Source organism: Sturnira hondurensis, unplaced genomic scaffold (genome assembly GCF_014824575.4).
Source record: "Sturnira hondurensis isolate 20B ecotype Veracruz unplaced genomic scaffold, ASM1482457v3 Scaffold0000880, whole genome shotgun sequence".
NCBI lineage: Eukaryota > Metazoa > Chordata > Mammalia > Chiroptera > Phyllostomidae > Sturnira > Sturnira hondurensis.
The window spans coordinates 14,605,874-14,630,425 of NW_028073511.1; the positions used below are offsets into that span (position 1 = coordinate 14,605,874).

Sequence of the window (24,552 nt, forward strand, 5' to 3'; positions counted from 1 at the left end):
CACAATAATCTTACTAAACCTTCACAACAGATTTGTATGGAGTTATTTTTCAGAGGCGAGTCTAAAGCATTGAGTTACTGAATGACTACCTCAAAGAGCCGGTAACGAATAAAACTGAAATGAAACCTAGAGACCCTCTATGAAGTTGGTATTACTCTGATATCAAAGCCATCCAAAGATAAAACAAGAAAGAAAAGGACAGACTCATATCTCTTTTGAATATAGGTGAACCAAAATTTGGCAGACTGAATCAAGCAATATATTAAAGGAATTAGATACCATGGACAAATGGGATTTATCCCAGGAGTAGGAGATTCATAAAACTTGATCAATAAATACACATACCATAGTAATAGCATAAAAGGGAGGGAAATGCCACATATGGTCATCTCAACACACATTAAAAATTTTAATGAAAATCCAAAATATTTATATTATAAAAATCCTCAACAAACTAGAAATAAAACAGCTTCCTCACTTTGACAAAAGAACATCTTGAAAATCCACAGCTAACCTCATACTTATGGATAAAATGGTAAAAATTTTCCCCTTAAGATCAGGCAGAGGACAAGGAGATCTACTTATTCTATTCAACATTTTACAGGAAGTTCCATCAAATTAGGTAAGAAAAGGAAACAAAAGACATCCAGATCGAAAAGGAAGAACTTAAGCTATCTCAGGCAGATGAGACAAACTTAAATATAGAAAACTCCAAGGACTCCAAACACAGAAGTGCTAGAGTTATTAAGGAGTTGTGCAGAATTGCTAGATAAAATATCATTATGAAAAAATTAGTTGTATTACTATACACTAGCAATGAATAACCTGAAAATTGAATTAACAAAACAACCTCATTTTACAATAGAATATGAAAAATAAAATGCTCAGAAAAATATTTAACCAAGGACATATAAATTTTACACATGCAAAATGTAAGATATTGTTGAAAGTAGTTAAAGACCTAAATAAATTGAAAGACCATGTTTTTGAATTGAAAGAGTTAATAACATGACTATTATAATACTATGCAAATTGATCCACAAATTCAATGCAATTCTCATCAAAATTTTAACCACCTTCCTCTCCTCTTTTTTCAGAAATAGACAAGTATATTCTAAAATTCACATGGAACTTCAAGAAATCCCGAATAACCAAAACACTATTAAAGAAGAAGAAAAAAAAATTGTGGACTCACACTTTTTTTTTATCCTCACCCAAGGACATTGTTTTCATTGCTTTTTAGGGAGAGGAAGAAAGAGAGAAACATTGATGAGAGAGAGAAACATCAATTGGTTGCCTTCTGTATGTACCTATAGGAGGTCACATGCTTCCACACGGGGGATTGTAAGCACCCGGATGGGAGACCGAACCCACAACCCAGATATGTGCCCTGACTGGAATCAAACCTGCAAATTTGGGTTTTGAAAGGATGCTCCAACCAGCTGAGACACTCTGGCCAGGGCAGGGACTCACACTTCATAATTTTAAAATATACCACAAAGTGGGATTGTGTTGAATCTATGAATTGCTTTGGGTAGAATAGACGTTTTAAGGATAATTCTTCCAATCGATGAACACGGTATATACTTCCATTTATTTGTGCCTTCCTAAATTTCTTTCTTCAGTGTTATATAGTTTTCTGACTACAGGTCTTTCGCTTCCTTGGTTAGGTTTATTTCTATATACTTAATTTTTTATAGTAAATGGGAGTGTTATAGTAAATGGGAGTTTTTTTCCTGATTTCTGTTTTTGATATTTCATTGTTGGTGTACAAAAAATTTTTTGATTTCTAAATACTGACTTGCATCCTACTGCTTTCCCAAATTCAGTTATTAGGTTGAGTATTTTTTGGTAGAGTACATAGGGTTTTCTATGTAGACTATCATGCCATCCTCACAATGATAGTTTTACTTCCTCTTTTTCAATTTAGATGCCTTTTATTTTTTTATTTTTATTTTTATTTTTATGTTTTGTCTGATTGCTGTGGCTAAGACTTCCAATACTATGTTGAATAGAAGTGGTGAAAGCAGATATCTTTGTCTTGTTCCTGATCTTAATGGGAAAGCTTTTAGTTTTTGCCTATTGAGTATGATGTTGGCTGTAGGTTTTCCATATATGTAGGTTTTTCATATATGTTGAGGTGTGCTTCCTCTACTCCCACTTTGCTGAATGTTTTTATCATAAATGGGTGCTGTACCTTATCAAATGAATTTTCTGCATCTATTGATATGATCATGTGATTTTTGCCTTTTGTTTATGTGATATATTACATTTATTGATTTGCAAATATTGTACCATCCTTGCAATTCCACTCCTGGGGTTATACCATAAGGATCCTGAAACAACAATTCAAAAGAACCAATACACCTTAATGCTCATAGCAGCACAGTGTACAATAGCCAAGTTATTTATAATAACTTAGATTTACTGAAAGCAACCTAAGTGCCCATCAGTACATGACTGTATCAAAAAACTATGGTACATTTACACAACGGAATACTACACAGCAGAAATAAAGGAGATAGTACCTTTCTTGACAGCATGGATGGAAATGGAGAACATTATGTTAAATGAAATAAGGCAGGCGGAAAAAGACAAATACCATATTATCTCATCTCTAAATGGAACCTAATCAATAAAACAAATAAGCAAGCAAGATATAACCAGAGACATTAAAATAAAGAATAAACTGACAGTAACCAGAGGGCTGGGAGGAGGGCAATAATGGGGGAAAGAAGGGGAAGGGTCATCAAGGAATATGCATAAAGGAAACAAGGACAAAGCCAAAGGGGGGAAGAACTGAGTGTGGGAGATGAGGGTGGTTGGGGTGGGGGAAAGTGGTGATGAGAAAATATAGACAACTGTACTTAAACACCAATACAATTAATTAATTAATTATACCACAAAAATACAGTAATCAAAATATTATTATACTGGTATAGAAATAGAAATATAGATGAAATTGAATTGAGAGCCCCCAGATGAATCCATCCATACATACATATCAATTATAGATCATTGATTTTCAACAAGCGTGCTAGGTCATTCAATGGGAAAAACAGGGTTTTAAAATAGTTAAAATGGTTAAATGGTTATGGACTTATTATAAAGCTACAGTAATTAAGAGAGTGTAGTACTGGTAAAGGAATAAACAGAAAGATCCATGGGACAAATAGAAACCCCCAAATAAACCCCCATAAATATAGTCAACTGATCTTTGCAAAGGAACAAAAGGAATACAATGGTAAAAAAGTACTCTCTTCAACAAATGATTCTGGAACAACTTGACATTCACATGCCAAAAAAAAAAACAAACAAAAAACCATGAATCTTGATAAGGCCTTATGTCCTTCACAAAAATTAACTCAAATCTTTCACAGACCTAGATATAAAATGCAGAACTATAAAATTAGAAAATAACATAGTAGAAAGTATAGATGACCTTAGGTATGTCTCTGACTTCTAAGAACACCAAAGATGTGATCTATAAAATAAGTTATTGATAGAATAAACTTTATTAAAATTAATTACTTCAGGGCTGTAAAAAAACTCTTTCAAAAGAAGGAGAAGACAAGCCAAAACTGAAAAAATTATATGCAAAAAAATGCATATAAAAAAACTGTTATTCAGCCCTGGCTGGGCTAGCTCAGTGGATTGAGCACAGGCCTGTGAACCAGAGTATTGTGGTTCGATTCCCAGTCAGGGCACATGCCTGGGTTGCAGGCCAGTTCCCAGCAGGGGACGCATGAGAGGCAACCATACATTGATATTTCTCTCCCTCTCTCCTTCCCTTCCCCTCTAAAGAAAAATAAATAAGATCTTTAAAAAAAAACCCTGTTACTCAAAACATACAATAAAAACCTCTTAAAACTCAATAATAAGGCAACATACAACCTGTTTTTAAAAACAACCAAAGGTATTAACAGACATTACATCAAAGAAGATATACAAATGGTAAAGAAGTATATACAAAGATGCTCTACATCATATGTCACCAATGAAATACAAATTTAAAAAATGACATACCACTACACACCTATTAGAATGGCTAAATTCTGCAACACTGATAACATCTAATGCTTGTGAGGATGTGGAACAACAGAAACCCTCATTCACTACTTGTGGGAATAGAAAATGGTACAAGCCACTTTGGAAGTTTTGTGGTTTCTTCTAAAACTGAGCATAGTCCCACTATATAATCCAGCAATCCTGCAGCTTGGCATTTATACAAAGGAGTTGAAAACTTATGTCCACACACTCATACACCTGCACATGAATATTTCCATCAGCTTTCTTCAAAATTGCCAAAACTTGGAAGTAACTAAGATGTCCTCCTGTAAGCAAATAAATAAACTGTGGTATGTCCAGATAATAGAATACTTTCTAGTGCTAATAAAAGGAAATGAGCTATCAGCCTTGGAGGAAACTTAAGGCTATATTCCTAAGTGAAAGAAGCCTACCTGAAAAGCCTATATAGTATATGATTCTAATAATATGGCATCTATAAAAAGGCACAATTACAGAGAAAGTATAAAGATCAGTGGTCTCCAGGAATTTGGAGGGAAGAAATACTAAAATAGGTGGGGCACAGAGGATTTTTAGGGCAGTGTGAATACTACATATAATAATTTCATTATGGATGCATATTTTCCAAATCCATAGAATGTACAATACAAAGAATGATCCCTAAGGTAAACCGTGGACTTTGGGTGATTACGATGTGTCAACATACGTTCATCAGTTGTAAGAAATGTACCACTCTGGTGGGGTTTTTAATGGAAGAGGCTATGCATGTCTGAGGTTGGCAATATGTGAACATCTCTGTGCTTTCCTCTCAATTTTGCTGTGGACCTAAACCTACTCTAAAAATAAGAAAGCATTTAGAAATGGAATTAAGTTAATTATAGTAACACAATAAAATTGATAGGATAAAATTTACTGTATAAATTTTATTGTATAGAATATACAATAGAATATATAGAATATATAGAATAGAATTGTATAGAATATACAATAAAATTTATTGTATAGGAAAAATCAGATCATGTGCCTGAATAAGCCCACTGCTTACTGCTAAGGGTGCATTTCTGTTATCTCATCAAGAGTTATTATTTTCCAGGAAGAGCCCAGTCGAATAAGCTCAAGGAAAAATAGTATTTATGAAAAGGGTCATTTTAGTGAACCAAGAGTAAAGAAGGATCTCGTGGGGCTAAGGACTGATCTTTGGGAAGGCAAGTATTGCACTTTCACTTTCCTTCTTGGAAGGTCATCCTTCAAGGTGGTTGAGGGTAATGGACAATTCTCAGGAAAATGTGCTGAGAATTTGAAAGCACCCCAAAAGTTATGGTCTTCACTTTGTAACTGCATTGAAACCTATCTTTTTCTACTCTCCACTCTCTATTATTACGTTTTTATTTTTTTATTCTTCAAGTAGAGTTGTCTCCATTTTCTCCCTGCCTTAGCCCCCCACCCCACCCCACTCCACCCATCCCTGCCTCCCACCCATGAACCTACCCCCTTTGTCTTTGTCTATGTGTCCTTTATACATGTTCCTTGATGGACCTTCCCCTATTTTCCCTCATCATCTCCACCCCTGGATACTGTCAGTTTGTTCTTTAATTCAATATTCTGGTTATACTTTGCTTGCTTATTTGTTTTGTTGATTAGGTTCCACATATACATGAGATCATATAGGTTCCATGCAATCCCTATCAAAATACCAATGGAATATTTCACAGATATAGAACAAACATTTCAAAAATTTATATGGAACCATAAATGATCCCAACTAGCCATAGCAATTTTGAGAAAGAAGAACCAAGTAGTAGATCACAACACCTGATAGAAAACTATATTACAAGACCACAGTAATCAAAATAGTCCGGTACTAGAAGAATAACAAACACATAGACCAATGGAACAGAACAGAGAGCCCAGAAATAAACCCAAGTTTCTATGGTCAATTAGTATTCAACAAAGGGGGCAGAAGCATAAAATGGAGTAAAATAACCTCTTCAAGAAGTGGTGTTGGGAGATCTGGACAGCTACATGAAAAAAATGAGACTCAATCACCAACTTACTCTACACACAAAAGTAAATTCAAAGTGAAAAAAAGACTTAAATATTTTGTTTCCGTTATAACTAATTGCCATTGTAAAAAGGAAAAAGAGTCTTTAGGTTATGGGAAGAACCGAATTAATAGATTAGCACATTAGACAAAGAGATGAAGTCATTTCCAGGCTAAAGATTTAGGATTAAGCAATAATATATACTTATACATTCAGAGAATTTCATGAGAGAATTTCATGATTTTCCATAAACCAAGGTGGCACATATTTATAGTTTTTCATAAAATATTTAACTTTGGAGAGGAGTCTATCCCTTTAATTCAGCTCAGGTCTGATAAAACAGCCATGACTGACCCATAGCTCCCTGTGAAGTGCTGTGCTGAGTTTCAGGATGTGGAGGTGAGACAATGGTTAGCCCTTCGGTGCACAGCAGTGACGAAGACACTCACACCTGAAAGGACAGAAAGACACTGATTTGTTTGGGGGGAGACATCAAATTGAGGAGTATAAAAATTTCGCCTGTGATTCTGCTCTTCAACATTACTTAAAATGTAATGAGAATTTTTATTTTATTTTTTCATTTATTTTCTAATTGTTCAAGTACAGTTTTATGCCTTTTACTCCCATCCCAGCCCACCCTCAGCCCTCCCGACCTCCCTCCTGTTTCCAATCCCCCACCTTGTTTTTGTCCATGTGTCCTTTATAGTTGTTCCTGTAAACCCTTCCCCTTTTCTCCTGAAATTCCCTCCCCCTTCCTCTCTGGTCACTGTCACTGTTCTGTATTTCAGTGTCTTTGGTTATATTTTGCTTGCTTGTTTGTTTTGTTGATCAGGTTCCTGTTAAAGGAACAGGTGAGTTCATATGGTATTTGTCTATCAACACCTGGCTTATTTCACTCGGCATAATGCTTTCCAGTTCCATCCATGATGTTGCAAAGGGTAGGAGCTCCTTCTTTCTTTCTGCTGCCTAGAATTCCATTGTGTAAATGTACCATAGTTTCTGGATCCATTCATTTACTGATGGGCACCTAGGTTGCTTCCAACACTTGGCTATTGTAAATTATGCTGCTATGAACATTGGTGTGCATAGGTTCTTTTGGATTGGTGTTTCAGGGTTCTTAGGATATAATCCTAGCAATGGAATTGCTGGGTCAAAAGGCAGATACACATGCTTTTTAAGAATCAAAACTTGAAATATATTTACTACTAATAAAGTAAGCAGATGATCATACTAACTTTGGGGAGTGATGTTGGGAGAACTTTTTTTTTTAACTGTGGAAACAGAATAGAGAATGCCTCCTCCCCCCCAAAAAAATCTGGGATGGATCCTGACTGCTCAATAACTCTGGCCCTTTCTAGCAGTGTGACCTTGGACAAGGTCTTTAACCTCTCCATGGTTCACGTTCTTCGTCTGTAAAGTTAATACACTTCATAAGACCTCCTTGAGTTGTGAAGATCAATGTAGTTAATGCATATATAAGGTGCATCACATGCATTAACTAAATACAGAGCTTGGCCCATGTAAATGCTCCATGAATACAGACTGTCCGCGTCTCCCAAATTAAGAATTGGCTTCATCTGGTACCACCTACCTCTCCCAGCCCTTCCATAATCTGAATGCCTTTCTCATTCTTCAGTTCTGAGCTTAAATAATATGTCCTCTGGATAGTTTCCTTGACCCCACTTGGAAAAAGCAGATGTCTCTTCTTGCACCTCCAATCCTTTCAAGGTATACCCCTAAAGGCATTTGCTTTACTGAATTAAATTATTTGCCTACTTCTTCATGCTCTTCATGAGACAAAAAACTGACTAAGAGAGGAACAATGTCTGTCTGTGCTCACCTTGAGATAGAATAAGAGCAAGAGTTTTTCATATTGTTAAACAAAAGCACCATGAGAGGGAAATGTCAGACCTCATAATACAGGAGAGTAGACAAGAAGGAACAGAGAGAACCTTATCTGAAATAAGACATGATTAAAAGAGGGAGGGGGTAAAAGAAGAATGGAAAGAAAAAGAGCACAAAGAAATGTTCTGTAATAACTTTCAACCAATTAGTTTGTTAATTTCTGAGGGTTTTTAGGGCAGGAGGTTATTCATTCTCAGCAACCCACTCAAGAGTCACTCCTGACCATAAGAAGTTATCAGAAATCCCTTTCTCTCTTTTTATCTGAGAACTAGATTTCTAGACTTCCCATGATTCAGGGACTTCTCCAGAAAAATTATCTCAATGCTATAGTAAGAAAATATGGTATTTGAAGCCTAGAGATGTCAGACAATTTCCATAAAAACTAATGCATTTATTCAGGAAATAAATAAGCTCAGTACAGTCATTACTGAGAGTGTCCAGGCTTGATTTGAGTTTCATTCTGACAGATAAGAAGGGAAACAACTTCTTTTCAACTAACAAAGTCAACAGTGGGACAACCTCTCTCTTTCTTTATTGAATGCATCCTTCAAAATAGAGAAAGGAAACTAAACCTCCACACACCATTTCCATGTAGTCAACCTTCCTCAGGGAAGTAATAAAACAAGATATCTGCATTCTAAATGATGCCTATTAAAAGTATCAAATATTTGAATAATACCCAACTCCCCTCAATTCCCACAGCCACCACCTTCCTTCTGACAGCAGAATGAATATATTAGCATACTACTTTGAACCCTTATCTCTTACCTGACCCTTCTTTAATTATTCTCCACATTACTGCCGAAGGCTGTTGTAAAGCCTGACCTTGCTCACTTCACTCCGCTTTTCCCATACACTCCATGTTTTCTCCTGCTTCCAAGTCTCCACAAAATTCTGCTCCCTCTGCCACCCCTAACCCTTAACCAATGAGTGATCTTCTTTGCTTCAAGAGAGTCAGCTCAAGAGTGACTGTCTCTGAAGGGGAGCCATCGATTCTGGTTTTCTCTAGGCTTGATTGTTTTTTTTTCTCATGACACTGTGCATCCCTCTACACTAGAAGTTCACAGTTACTCTGTCACCCAGTTCACCAGTGGACTGTGAGATCACCAAGGTTGCGCTACATCATATTGATCTTTATGCCCCCATCACTTAGCTAGACTCCTGGACACATAGAACATACTCCAAATTATTTACTGAAGTGCAGCCATAAAGTTATCCATATTATAGAACTGTAAAAATATGCTCTCATACTAGGGATGAGAATGTAAAATCTGGGATAGCCCATATAATCTGAAATCTCAGAGTAGCCTAAATTCAACCACTGAAAAGAAAACAAAATTAGTGTTGTTTTATTTTTCTTTGTCATTTTTAATATATTTGGGTTAGTAGTAGAGCTAAAATAAAAGTAGCAGACAAAAATTTAAGTTGGGTCATTACACAGAATCACTCAGATGATTGTGAGCTACATTTAAAAATATTTTAGTACTTAGAATAATTGCTATGTACAGCAAATAATATTCATGTCATGAGAGCATATTGTTTTATATTTTCACATCACTTAACAGACACAGTTCTAAAGTATCAATTCATTTCATTCCCATAATAACCTTAAGGGGTCATCAGCAGACCAATTTGGAACTTAACTGTTTTGTGATATTGAGCTGACTCCTTTCCCCTACAACCAGCAGAAAGATTTTAAATTGAAGCGAATAATAATATCTACACAACTAAAAATTATTTTCAAATGTCCCAAATGACATCAAAAGATCTCAAAAAATGAGTACTGCAATAGTTACTATCTCTAATGTACTAGCAAAAGATAATTAATAATAATCTAAAGTTCTCAGTAGGGTTTTTGCATGGCATTAGGGCACCACATATTTAAAAGAAATCACTCGATAAATTATGGACAGAAGGCAATGGATTAGTTTCAGGATTGAGCTAAATCCAGGTCTGTCACAACACAAAGCAGATGACAGAACAAAATCTTGAAAAGAGTCTTACTTCTCCTTATTTAGCACACTTAGTAAAGAGTGATGATAAACTGCAGATAGAAGACTTAAAAAGAGCAGACTGAAGTATAGACACATTGAAATGCCACAAAACAAAAGTTAAGGGCACCGAGTCCTTAGTAAATGGCACACTGGGTCCGTACTTATGAACTGTCAATGGTGAGGAAGTTGCAGACATTAATGTATACAGATTGGCATTGAAGTTGCAACAACCTTTCTAGTTTTGAAAAGAATAGTACATGGAAGAGGAAAATATAGATGTTTATCAATTATAGGAACACATATACCACACGATAAAGTTAGCAGAGTTGTATCAATGAACTTGGAAGAAGCTACAGAGGGCCTGCTTGTCAAGTTTACTGATGCAAGAGGTCTGGAGAAATAGCTAATGCTTTGGATAACAGAGTCAGCATTTAAGAAGATCCAGTTAAACCTCAAATTAGTATGATTAAATTAATAATATGCATACATCATTTGGATATCCTACTTATATACCCTTCTTCATAAAGGCCTCCTTAACCATCTTTTTCTAATATGGCCTTCAGGATTCTCCAGTCACCGTCACTGCCCCTGTTTGGTTTTTGACACAGCACTTACCCCTCTCTAATATTTTTATGTGACTATTAGGTGATTTCTTTTCTTTCTAACTTCATTGGAAAGTAAAATGCATGAAGGTAGTAACCTCGATTAACTTGTATCATTGAGAGTGTAACAGGAGCACTAAATAAATATATGTCAAAAAATAAAATGCCTATTTATTTTCTTCTCTTAAAAACAAATGTGGGGGCAAGATGGAGGTGTAGGTAAACATGGCTAGTCTCTTTGCATAACTGTAGCAAAAATTATACTAGACTCCAACAAATATCACCCAGAATCATCAGGAACTCAAGCTATATGGAAGTCCAACACTAAGGAATTAAAGAAGCCACACTCATCTAGACAAGTAGGAGGGGTGGAAATGCGGAGATGTATGCTGAGGCATGGAGAGGCATGGAGATGTGGTGGAACAGGCAGTCCTATACCCTTGTGTGGTAGATAAAAATCAGTAGGGACACCTCGGGAGTGAGGGATCACAGCACAACACTAGACCACCCAGCCCAGGGTTCCAGTGCCAGGAAGATAAGTCCCCATAACATTTGGCTGTAAAAACCAATGGGGTTGGGGCCACAGACGAAACTGCAAGATTTTCAGAAGTATCCTCTTAAAGGGCTCACAACAAACTTAGGGCTTTTGCAGACTCACTCCCTCTGGGATTCAGTACCAGGGCAAGAGCTGGAAGAGCACCAATGGTATGCAGGGAGAAGTTGAAGGGACTGGCATTAGGGTGAGTGCTGGGAGACAGGTTCCTCCCACACAAAACTCCAAAGGCCAGGCAGTGGCATTGTCCCCTTTCTCAGCCTTCCCTCACACAGAGCCACAGAGGGACAACAGAGGTTGCTCTGCTCTGGAGATGATCTAGGGTTCCATCCCATATAATTTACCGGTGCATTTTTCTACAATAGGCCATGCTACTAAGATAGGAAGTCAAAGCAGCTCTACCTAATACAAAGAAACAAACTATACAGGGAGGCTGCCAAAAATGAGGAGACAAAGAAATATGGCACAGATAAAACAATAGAACAAAACTCCATACATAAGAAAAACTAAATGAAATGGAGATATGCAATCTGTCAGATGCAGAGTTCAAAATACTGATTATCAGGATGTTCAAGGAACTCATTGCATACTATAACAGCATAAAAAAAGACCCAGGCAGAAATGGAGGTTACATTTAGTGAAATAAAGAAAAACATACAGGGAACCAACAGTGGAAGAGATGAAGCCAAGAATCAAATCAATGATTTAGAACATAAAAAAGAAAAATAAAATTCAATCAGAAGAGCAAGAAGAAAAAGAAGCCAAAAAAAATGAGAATAGACAAAGGAGCCTCTGGGACATCTTCAAATGTATGAATATTCGAATAATATGGGTGCCAGAAGGAGAAGAGGAAGAGCAAGAAATTGAATACTTATTTGAAAGAATAATAATAAAAAAAAACTCCTCTAATTTGGCAGAGAAACCAGACATACAAGTCCAGGGAGCACAGAGAGACTCAAACAAGTTCAACCCGAAGAGGACCACACCAAGACACACCATAATTAAAATGTCAAAAGTTTAAAGAGAAAATCTTAAAACCAGCAAGAGAAAAGGAGAGAGTTACCTACAAAGGAGTTCTCATAAGACTGGTAGCTGGTCAAAAGAAACTTGCTGGCTAGAAGAGTCTGGCAAAAGGTTATTCAAAGTCATGAAAAGCAAGGGCTTACAACTGAGATAACTCTATTCAGCAAAGCTATCATTTAGAATGGAAGGGCGGATAAAGTGCTTCCCACATAAGGTAAAGCTAAAGGAGTTTGTTATCAAGCCATTAATATATGAAATGTTAAAGGGACAGATTTAAGAAAAAGATCAAAAGTATGAATGTTAAAATGGCAATAAATTCCTAACAACTGAATCTAAAAATACAAACTAAGCACATGAGCAGAACAGAAACAGAATCATAGATATGGGGATGTTTGGACAGTTAGCAGTTGAGATGGGGAAGGGGAAAAAAGGAGGGAAAAATACAAAGATTAGTAAGTACAAATTGGTAGGTACAAAATAGACAGGGGGTGTTAAGAATGGTTTAGGAAGTGGAGTAGCCAAAGAACTTATATGCACAACCCACGGGCATGAACTAAGGTGGGGGGGAATTGCTAAAGGGAATGGGAGGCACTGCGTGGAGGGGGGCCAAGGGGGGAAATTGAGACAACTGTACTAGCATAATCAATAAAGTATATTTAAAAGACCAAACTTGACTAGGAAAAATGGGTACATACAACAATAGCATTTGTTATGGAATATGACATCTGTAGAAGCACCAAGCTGGGATCAGANGTGGAGGGGGGCCAAGGGGGAAAATTGAGACAACTGTAATAGCATAATCAATAAAGTATATTTAAAAGACCAAACTTGACTAGGAAAAATGGGTACATACAACAATAGCATTTGTTATGGAATATGACATCTGTAGAAGCACCAAGCTGGGATCAGAACTGGATGGCTTTGCAACCGACTAGTCACTTGGCCTTTGATAAATCATGTAATTTCTTCTGGAGCAGTTTTTTTCATCTGTGAACAAGCCTAACAATAGCCCCCTGGAGGTCTTAAAATAAAGTGCATATAATAATTTTGTAAATTATAATGTACAAAACAATTGTAAAAATTATGACGGAGGGTTGGGATAGGAGGTGACTAAATGCTCAGTATGAACCCTCAATGTTTTGTCACTTTTGAAAAAACTAATTAGATACAAACATTGTTTGCATCTAAATAATCGTAGACATTTTGTACTGGCAACACCCACAGAATGTTATTGTATTTCCTCTTAGTTGCGTGTTATGCAAGGTATTGACAGTCATCTAAGGAAGATCAAGCAACTATAGTTTGTAGAGATACTGCCATTTAAAAAAACAATGGAAGTAAAATTGGATGAAAAAAGTGGAGAAAAATTGAGTGTAAGAAGTATGAAAAGGGGAGGGACTGTGGTGCTTATTTTGAACATGTGAAGAATTGTCTTGTGGAGGATTTATTCCATGTAGCACAAAGGTGCAATCTAGGAATTGGGGATTAAAGACAGAAAACAAAATGTTGGTTTTAGACCTTGTTTCAATGTAAGGAACAGTTTTCTAAACTTTACAGCGGTCCTATACGGGTGAAGGTAATAAATTATGGTGGTCACATCCAAATTAGATGGGGACACATCAGCAATGTTATCGGGAGGCTTCTAATCTTTAGCTAAAGGTTAGCCTATGATTTCAAGGTCCTTCCCAGTCCAAATACAATATTCCAAATATGCTCATTGAGAATGAAAGGATCCTGAGCCAATCCAGACAAATCCCAAAAGACTTTTCTTAAGAGACCAAATCAGCGAATGAGAGAATGACAGGTGATATCGGTCCTGAGTCAATGAAGGGGGAAGACCAGTGGGGTGTGGTATTCACCAGACAAGAAGCACTGCTGCTTCTTTCACTCCATCCTGCTGAGATCTGTTTCAGGCTGTTTGGTATGTCTCCTTTGCTTGACAACACCAACCAGGAGCACATTTATGACCCTTAGTGTCCTTTAAGGATTTGCTGCTGTATTTCACATGACAAGCTGTTGTAAATACAAATTCCGACTAAATATGTCTTAAATAGGGTCTTATTCCCCATCTTGGGGGAAGGAGAGAGGAAGAGACACCTTAAAGATTCAGCAACTGCTAAACTGGCAACGCCAAACACAAATGTTAAAACAGTTATCTGAAATGACTTCCGCATAGTCCTGCTGGAGGAACACAGGGGCCCCTCCCCATTACCTTTATGTTTACATGAAGGAGACAAATGCATCAATAAACCCCGTGTTAATCACGTATTGACATGCACTCTATGTCCACAGACCTACACGTGTATGGCTTATACAAACTGCATGTGAGAAGTGGAGAAGAAAAAAGTAGAAAAGAGTGAGGTTGAACCCACAGAGAAACAGGTTAAAATAATTTTCATTACTTTTTTTTTTTCTCCCACTTCAGCTCTCCATCAGCGCGGGAGGAGGCTGTGAGCTGCGGACTCAGTGCTGGAATGAGGAGTAATTGAGCTTGAGCACAGGCCGAGGTAGCCGTCTCCTCCTCCCCTGTCACTGCTGCAGCTCCGGCGCCGGGTCCCCGGGTGCACAGTCGTTTGCGAAGACAGCGAATGCGCCGCAGAAGTTCCCGGCGTAGGACTCCGGAGGCATTGGCTCGATAACTTTTCACGTCATTTTCTGCTCTGGAGCCCTTTCTCGCCGCTCCGCGCAGCCTTTCCCACGGCCACTCACCAGTGCTCATGGGGAAAGGGAGGAGCAGCTTGCAGCACTGAGCCGAACCGGACTCCAGCCCGTGATGTCCGGCACCGATTTGGAGGACTCACCCCCTTGTTGCAACTTGTCATCTGCTTCGGAGCTGAATGAAACTCAAGAGCCCTCTTTGAACCCCACCGACTATGATGAAGACGAGGAATTCCTGCAGTACCTGTGGAGGGAATACCTACACCCGAAAGATTATGAGTGGGTCCTGATCGCAGGGTACATCATCGTGTTCGTGGTGGCTCTCATTGGGAACGTCCTGGGTGAGTCTCCTCCGGAGCAGCCCTCTGGAGGGCTGACACGTCCCCTTCCACTCTGGTTGCAAAGGCTCCGAGACCCCTCCCTCCTGCTCGGACGCAAACAAAGAGGTCGCTGTTCTCGGGGTGGGGTTTTCTACCAAAAAAAAAAAAAAAAGTTTTTCGATTTTTAGGAACCAGGACCAAGCCCTGGAATGGTGATTCCCTTTTTTCTGCAGGGAGAAGCGGGGAACCGAGTTTCTTAGGCAAGCACCTGGGTTACAAGTGCCAGCAGACGGGCAGCGACGGGGATCTCCAGGTGGATTTTGAGTATGGGAACATTAGTCATTCTTTTGTGTAACGTGGTTGGGTGTTTGGGGGTATGCGGAGAGGTAAAGCTGGCCAAATGCAAAGCTGTGCCTCTAAGGAGCGAGCTTGCTTCGGCTTCTGAAGTCACAAAGGATTTTCAGACGAAGTAGAGTGCCCTTTGGCGCGGAGGTTTAGGCTCTGTCTAGAGGTGGTAATAAAAGGGTGGAGTGTAGAGACAGAGGAAAAGCTGGGGGTTCATTCATGCACTGTAGCTGACTTACACAGGAACCGTGCTGTGCAAGCAAGGAGGGGCATCTGACAAAAGTGCCAAAGAGACGACAATCATTCACCCATTCATTCATCTCTTATTCATTCGTCCACTCGACCACCATCCTCCCTGCCCCCCCCCCGCCCCCACCACCCAGAGGACATTTGTTACCACGCTTGGGAAATATTTGTAACGGATTTTCCCCCCAAAGATGAGACCAAGCTTAATGCTAGGCTCTTTCTATTTGTCTCTGTCTAGGTTTGCATGCAAACCTCCCCTCTCCCCACCTCTGCACAATTTCTGAGAGTTGGGGAGTAGGTGCAAGGGCGATATGGTGGCTGAGGTGGTTGAGTTTATTAGGACAACTGGGGAATCCACTTAAAAAAAAAAACAGCTTTGCAAGGGACGGGAGGACTTAGCATGAATTGTGAATGGAAGGAGCCATGTACCTGGATGAATGGAGAGTGGGAGGCGTTTCCCATGCAGAGGGCAGTGTGGAGGGAATCTCTGTTGAAAGCGACAGGAGGGGATGGGGCTGTGGCGGGGGGAGTGGGGACTGGGAGAAGACGCTCTTGATTTCCAGTTATAAAAATGGAAAAAGAGGAGTGAGGTGAGAGGCTGAGAGGCTTTGAAGCCCAAAGCAGAGAATTTGTAGCTTCAGTGGAGGATAATAAGGGATTTATCAGGCTTTCAGCCCTCACCTCATTTTTACCTTCTCTCCCCAAGTATGTCAGCCTGGTCAGGATGCACTTAGTCTCTCACCAGTTCAACAAGTGGAGTAGTTGGTAGTATGTTGATGGAGAGGAGTACTGGGAAAGTTGGTAGAATATTATGTGATAGGAAGAATAAGACTCCTCTAAGAACTTCAGTTTTGTTCTTCCTGTATTATTTTTTACTATTTTTGTTGGATTTTAAAGATATACATCTTTTAGGGATGTAAATAAGATGGATAAAGGTGGAAATACACATGGTTAGGGCCCTTTATAATAAGCATATATCTATTAATATAATACTTGTTTTCTTTTTTCTTGTCATCCTTAGCATTACAACTATTAAGACATGGCCACTAGTAGAGCACCATTTCCCTACATTATGCCAACACTTACTGATAAGTGAATATTCCAAACTGAATATCTGTTGAGTACCTAATGTGTGACAGACCGCTTCATGTACACTCTCTCAACTTAAACCTCAAACTAACCCATGTTTGACAGAAGAAGAAGCAAGGCTTAGAGAAATGAAAGGACTTATTAAGGAACGTGATTCAGATTCGGTTCTGTTTCATCTGACCTCAGATCCAGAATTCTTCACTGATATTCCACTCTATAGCTAATATATATAATAAATTCCTGACTCCCAATGGTCTGCAAGCCTATGAGACACACTTCCTGTTCTCTTCTGCACCTATGTTCACTGCTACTAAATTACCACAAGAGGTTAATAGCTCTGTCATTCTCTCCAGCTAAAATCTGGTCATAGAGAATTATCATTGCAGTGCAGTAAACTTTTGACATGTCTTGCAGTAATAGCTACAAATCATAATAATGTCTCTTCTCTAATTTTATTTCAGGCTTAATCTCTGTGACAAAAGTTGCTCCTCTTTGCTGTTATTTCATTATAGCTTTGCCCAGACCTGTGAGGCATATTATATCCTAATTGAGTGGTTTAGGGGGGCTGGCTTGCTAGTCTAGGGAGTGCTTTGATATCAAAAAGGAAACACCTCTAAAGTAAGAGGACTTGTTTCATTAGGCAAAGGAAGAGAGCACTGTCCATAGCCCCAAGTGCTGAAATGGCCAATTGCATTCAGCTTAAAAAGAAATATTTACTCAAAACACTCTGCTCTCAAGATGCTGACAGCTATTTTACTCAGCATTGAATGACACTGACATCGTCTCTGGCTGAACTGAAACCTATTCTTTGCTGACATATTCCCTGAAAGTTGATGAAGTTAAGTTTGACATTTAAATAAATGAGCAGTGTCATTACTCACAGACAGCTTCCTGCCCTTTGATGTCACTGTCAAATTTGCAAAATGGATTAGATTGAGAATTGATTTTCCCTCCCTCTGGTGTATGTAATTCTATGCAGAGAGTAATAGGACATCACCTTATTTTGTAATATAGAGAGGCAACATTAGGTTTGAAGGTGAAATACCACAGTGTAGGTAGTGTATGTAATCGCTCTGACCCTTTGGGTCCATTCACTGTTTGCACTGGCATGTAACTGAATACTTGGAAAATCTCAATCTTATTGAATTTACAAATGCGATGTACTGGTTAGAAGGCATGCCCCCAAGCCCCCAATGTCCTTTTGTGAAGTCATATAACAGGATGACAAAGTCTTGGTCATCCTTACCTTATTTTCTTTACTCAACAGTTGCTCTTTCATTATATGCCCTCTCCACTATCAGATGCTTTTTTCCAGAGATAGAGAGCAGTTTCCTGAAAAAAAAGTGACCAAAGTCATTAAAAATAAGGCAAATACTCCAGTACACAGAATTTCACTAGTGTACTTTTTCTAATAAAAAGTCCATGTATGTTTAATTGTAGAATTTAAGTCCTAGAAGACAAGGTGGGGCAGGGTTCTTTTTGGAAACAGTGTTTTTCCCATACCTTTAAAATTATGCCCCACAAAACCTATCCCTAAGTACATCTTGTACTAAAGCCAAGTGGCTGCATCCAATTATTTAACCAGTATATTTTGAGCAATATTATGTTTTTAAAATTAATGTGTTTGGGGGGGAGAAAGCTCTTGGGGACACTCAAAGGAAAATATTTAATTTCCTGTTTGTTATTTTTCTGAGTTGAAACTGGATGGAGAGATAAGTTCTAGTCAGTTCAAACATTAAACATTTGGAGGAAGTGAGCAGTTCTCTGCCTTTCTTACTTCTGCATTTAAAGATATCTTCATTTTTACCTGGAATGCTTTTATTTCTCCTGTTGTTGTTTCCATATGAAAAATGAGGAGAATATTCAACAAATGGTATGAGTTCAGTTATGCTTTTTGCCTCTTTTATGACCATTAACAAGCTATTAACCTCTCCAAATCTGTTCTTTCCAATTGAAAATTAAGGCTGATAATGCATGCCTTGTAGAAATCTGATGAGGATATAATATATAGGTTTCCTGTATGTAGATATATAGATATATACACATACATGTATATATGTGTATATATATGTACATATGTATGCATGTATACATACTAAATATGTGTGTGGTTATTGTATATTTTTTCTTGACTCACAGTAAACACTAAATGCTGATTTGTATGACTTCATTCTGACTGTTGAAATCTCTTCCCAGTGTGGTTTACAGCCACCTTCTGTCTCCGTGTCTGTGGTTCTTTTGCTCTTTATGGCCTCTGCTCTAGCCTTTTGCTGAATTGAGTGTTTTACTAAAATAGTAAAATTGATCTTGCCTTTTCTCAATCGAGTATTTTGCTAACTAAAATCAAGTTGGCACATGTTACTCTCCTTTTTCATACCAGCTCTAACAGGTGTTCTGTGCCTTTGTGCTGACTACTTAATATTGCTTTCCCACCTCTCTGTGCAAGTCATTCCTATCATGATAATTTCCCTCTCTCTCTCTCACACACACACAGCTTCCATGTGCCTGCACTGCATCCCATTCACAGAGATTTGCATTGTTGGTGGGTTGGTCTACCATTGTCCATGTTTTAAACAGCACCCACATATACATACATGCACACTGGCAATAATACGTTGGTTTAGCTCAGGTAAAGCACACTGCCTATTAAGGATTTACCCAACAACAGTTAACCTAAGTCCAGTGGATGGGATAGGAAGAATGTCTGTAATAGGATTTCTTTTTACACAGCTAAACTTATGCCCTGATTTTGCCCTTATGCCCTGATTTTGCTCTTATGCCCTTATGCCTGAAGTGGCAGTTCTGGGTTCTCACTATTCCTCAGCCTAAGAAACATTTATTTGATGGTTCTCCTAATGCCCAATTCAGACCTGTCGGTGTGTGCAAACCCTCCCTTTCCTATGTGGGGAGCAGAGAGGGGATAGAGATAATATATCACTCGTCCCTGCCAGGGCTCTGTAGAAGTCAAGAATAGCCATTGTGATAGGTAACGTGAGTGTACTCAATAAACTTTCAATGTGTGTTTTTAGTTACAGAGTGCAAAACACACCTATCTGAATAAAAATTAAAGTAATGCTTCCACATTTTTCTAAAATCATAACCACTTAGTTTTACCGGGTAAAATAAATCATGCTTTTGAGTTACACAAAAGCTCAGTGATAATTTTTTAACTGTCTGTCTTAAATATAAGAGACACAATTATCATGAAGAGACACTAATGAGATAGCATGGGCTGCTGATAATTTGAATGTAATGGATTCTTTCCATATTTGAAAAAATATATGAGTAAAGTGGGATAATGTAAATAATACCAATTTTTAAAAGAGGCCAAATCTGACATCCAAACACAAATGCAGTATTTCAGGCTTTTTATTTTATTAGGACATACACATGCACTTTATAGATTTATGTGATTTTAATAGTTTAGAATGTATCTGCGAATCCCCAGGTACCGCTGCTATACCAGCATTCCAAAGTCCCTGAAGTCTCACTCAGCTCCTCAAATTTCAGGAGTATCCACCACTGGCATTATTTCACTCGTGAAAGAAGATCTTTCCATCTTCCTTCCTGCAGCATTCTGACATATTCCCCACCAGGAGTGATGTTGGCTCCACTAATTAATGGCTCACTGGTAGGGGTTAGTCAATGTCATGTGGTGGGTGAAGTGGAGGGTATTCATCTCGAGTTCCCTCCCTCGGGGCAAAGGAAAGTGAAGAATGTTTATTGCGTAGTATGTGCCAGGCTCCACAATGAATGTAACTATTGCATCGATGCTTCGTAACAAGCTTTTAAGAAGGAAATTAATAGCTTGGTTTTATAAACAAGAAAACTAAAATCCAAAGAGCTATTTTAACTTATTCCAAAGTTTAGTCACACAGCAAGTAGCAGCACTAGGTTTCGAATACAAATTTATCAGGTTCCATGGCCCATTTGTGTTCCATTACTTCATCCTGTCTCTCTCCTTTGCTTCTAATTCTGATGGAGAAACACAGATGAAGAGAAAGTGGAAATGATACTTAGGCGTGCCCTCTAGACAATTTACAGAGTTGTTCTGGCGTGTTGCCACGCCAGTTCTCTGACAGGCTATACCTGTGAGCTCATCTGATAAACTGATCAAGGTCAGGCTCATGTTACTTCAAAAGAGAAAATTTCAAGGTAAAGTAGGCGCTGCCAAAAATGCTTTTGCCTGGTCAGGGGGTGAGTCACTGGATACATGTTAGATAATTTTGGCCAAGGATTACATTGTTATTGAAGGTGCTATGCTTAGACATGATTTAACACTGAGAGTCTAACACTCACTAGCTCACACGATCTAAAGATTTTTCCCCCTTTTTTAAAGTTACTTACTTAATTAATTTATTTTTAGTTGAATTTTTAGGGTGACACTGGTTAGCAAAAATCATACATGTTTCAGGTGCACAGTGCTACAACCCATCATCCGTACACTGTGTGTGTGTTTACTTACTGCCCCAAAGCTACCCCAAGTCTGGTGTCTGTTCAACACCATATATGTCCCCCAACACCTTCCTCCACTTCCCACTACCCCTCTCAACCTGCAATCACCATATTGTCATCTGTGTCCATGAGTTTTTTATTTATTTTCTTTGTTGCTCAATCCCTCCACACCTGCACCTAAATCCCCTGACAGGTCAGCCTGCTTTCTATCTTTTTGAGTTTTCAATCCTATACATATATTTTATTTTTTCCTAATTAGTGTTAACTTTGTAAAGATCATAAGTTTCTTTTGATTTCAATGAATAGATCCATCCTTATATCACATAATACGTTCCCAGACCATAAGTGTGGTACCTTTATTTTTTTAGAGATTTTATTTATTTATCTTTAGAGAGGAAGGGAAGGAGAGAAGGAGAGAAACATCAATGTATGGTTGCCTCTCGTGAGTTCCCTACTGGGAACTTGCCTGCAACCCAGGCATGTGCCCTGACTGGGAATCAAACTGCGATTGGGTGGTTCGCAGGCCTGCGCTCAATCCACTGAGCTACACCAGCCAGGGCAGGGTAGTACCTTTAGACACTGACAATAGACCACTTTGAGATGCTACTAGATGAAATGTACAACATATATGACCAGTATTTTAATAGACAGTTTGTGGGACTGAATTTGTTCATTTCACCTTTGTTCTCAAAGAGAAATGATCTCTTAACAAAGTAAATGTATTTTATATGTATATTTAAAATAGGTTATGTTGTCTCACAAAAAACAAACTTTAGAATAAATGTGCACTTTATTCTTTAAAAACATTTTGTGATTATTAAAATTGAGGCATTTCCAATAATCTGCTTTCAATATCAAATACAAATAGACAATGTTTAATATTTACATGGTAGTTTGCTCTTCAGAAGATATTGTTATATATGTTGTCTCATTTATTCTTCACAACAATATTAACAAGTAGGTCTTAATTAGTGAAGAAATAATTCAAGTACTTGAATCATCTTAAAAAAGTTTGAATAGATGCCACTATGAAGTGGTTGATGTCAGCCTGGGAGAAGTTTGCTAGTTTCCCGAATAGAAGAGGCCAGGAAAGCGATTTTAATTACGCTCGTCTGGCTCTCAGCTGTTATGTCTTTGTTACCTGGTTTTTGCAACAGTATGTGTTCAAATGTACACTAGCTAAACTCAGAAACCTGGCAAGAAAGAAAATAAAAGAGTTCTAATGTTTTAATTTAAAATAAGAAGTTACTCTCATGAGCCCTAGAATACTCAAAGTCCTTCCCATCATCATAGCCTCTTTCTGTAGGCATTGCTTTATGAGAGCTCTATTGGTCTGAAGAGCTAGATTATGCCATACTAGCAAATAAACCCTGAATTCTCACTGGCTTCATATCACAAAAGTTTATTTCTTGCTTGTGTAATCGCTGAAGTGGGTTGGGGAGTCTGTTTTACCCACTAACTCATTGTCTAGGTGTCCCTCATGTTTTATGCACCACCTTAACAGGTGGCCTCTGTGGTGACCAGCCTCTAGGATGCTCCATTTTCCAGTCTTCATGCCCATGTGGGCCAGGATTGGGCCATGGCCAAAAGATACAGCACAGGGGGCAGTCTGTTCCTTTCGAGATTACATTATAAAAGATTACAACTCTTGCTTTGAGTCCCCACTCTTTCTCTTGCTCTTGGATTTCTTGCTTTGAGGAAAGTGAGATGCTTCATTGTTAGCAACCCATATAGTAAAACATTAAAAAATCCATCCAATAGTCATAGAGGAAGTATGGCCTTCTAACAACCACATGTATGAACAAGAAAGCAAATCTTCCAGCCAGGCTGATTCTTGAGATGCCTGCAATAGCACCCTGAACTGACACTTAATAACAGATAGAAAAATCTAGCTAAATTTCTCCCTGATTCATAATCTTTTAGAAGCTGTGAGATAAGATGTTTGTTGTTTTAAGATTTTTTTTGAAATTTGGGGGTAAGTTGTTACACAGTCTCCTAAGTTGTCATGGTAGCAGAAATGTGAACTAGACAAAGTATACCGGCACTTAACTGCCTTTACCCAAAAGCTACACATGTCAACTGTACCACTAATCATTTGGCCCAAGCCAAACACATTGTATCACCCTAACTACAAATGGGGCTGAAAAACATAAAGGAATCCTGTCTTTGTCATGGAAACCATGCAATAGTTAAAAGCATTTTTAACCTGCATAGACTCAGAATAAGGACATTCAGCAATCGTGTTCTTAATGGCATAAGGCTAAGATAAACTGATAACTATAATCACTTCACACTTTAGATCTCTGCCAATAAAAATAACTTATAATATTGGGAAACTTTTCTAAGTTGATTACTGTGCTAAGAATCTAGAGGAAAAGATAATAGGAACCATGAAACCTACACTCTAGGTGGAGAGACAAACAAATTAATAGATTATTTCAGTATAATGTGGCAAGTGCGCTGGCAGGTGGTGATAGGATGTAGTGAAAGTATCCAGAAAGAGTACTTCATTTCAATTGGGGGATTAGAGACAGATCCAGGAGGAGATGACGCATACACTGAATTTTAACGCATCAATTCAAGTCATACAGGTGAAGAAAATCACGTAAGGATGTCCTAAGTGGAGGAAACAACATGAAGTGAAATCAAAGATGCGTGAAATAGCATAGGCTATGAACAGAATGCTAAGCAATTGGGTAACTCAAGTGTAACTGAGGATGAGGGGAGTCTAGAGATGAGGCTGGAGCATTAGTAAGGGTTGGGTTGGGGAAGGCCTGTGTACCTTACTGAAGATCCTGGCTGGCTTTGACGCTGCAGTTTAAAGGGAGCCTTAAAAGGTTTGAAGGAAAGTGCTTCCACCACTGGTGTGCATTTTTCATGCGAGCATCCTGAGGCTAATGTAAAGAAAGTCCAAAAGGAGGAAGACTTGTGAGGGTTTTACACTGATGTTGGGGCTCCATAAACCAAGCTGGCTTCAATAAAAATAGTGATAATAAAAGGCAACAAAAATTATCCAAGTAATTACTTCAATGAAGGTTTCTATATGCCATATAAGAAAGAAAAGGAGAAAAGAAGAACATGAGAAAATGAAGAGAAAAATAAAGGAAGGGAAAAGGAAAAAGACTAAAATTAGGAAAAATGTTGGTATCTTTTGCTTTGCAGAATATTTCAATTTGAGAAGAAACTTCTGTTTAAATTATTTTTATATTTTTCCTGAAAGATGTATGAAAGAGTCTTACATGTCATGGCTTTATTAACATTTTTCAATATTCTATACAGTTTTCAGTAAAATCA

General features: G+C 38.2%; 1 protein-coding gene across 2 annotated transcripts in view; it reads left to right on the forward strand.

Moving 5' to 3' along the window:
• Positions 1-14,804: 14,804 nt before the first annotated feature.
• The window catches only part of HCRTR2 (hypocretin receptor 2), a 93,469-nt gene continuing 83,721 nt past the window's right edge, over positions 14,805-24,552 (forward strand). For both annotated transcript variants that reach the window (XM_037056232.1, XM_037056240.1), the window contains exon 1: positions 14,805-15,144. In XM_037056232.1, the coding sequence (XP_036912127.1) occupies positions 14,919-15,144 (226 nt within the window). In that variant the 5' untranslated portion in view covers positions 14,805-14,918. The remainder of the gene's footprint in view (positions 15,145-24,552) is intronic.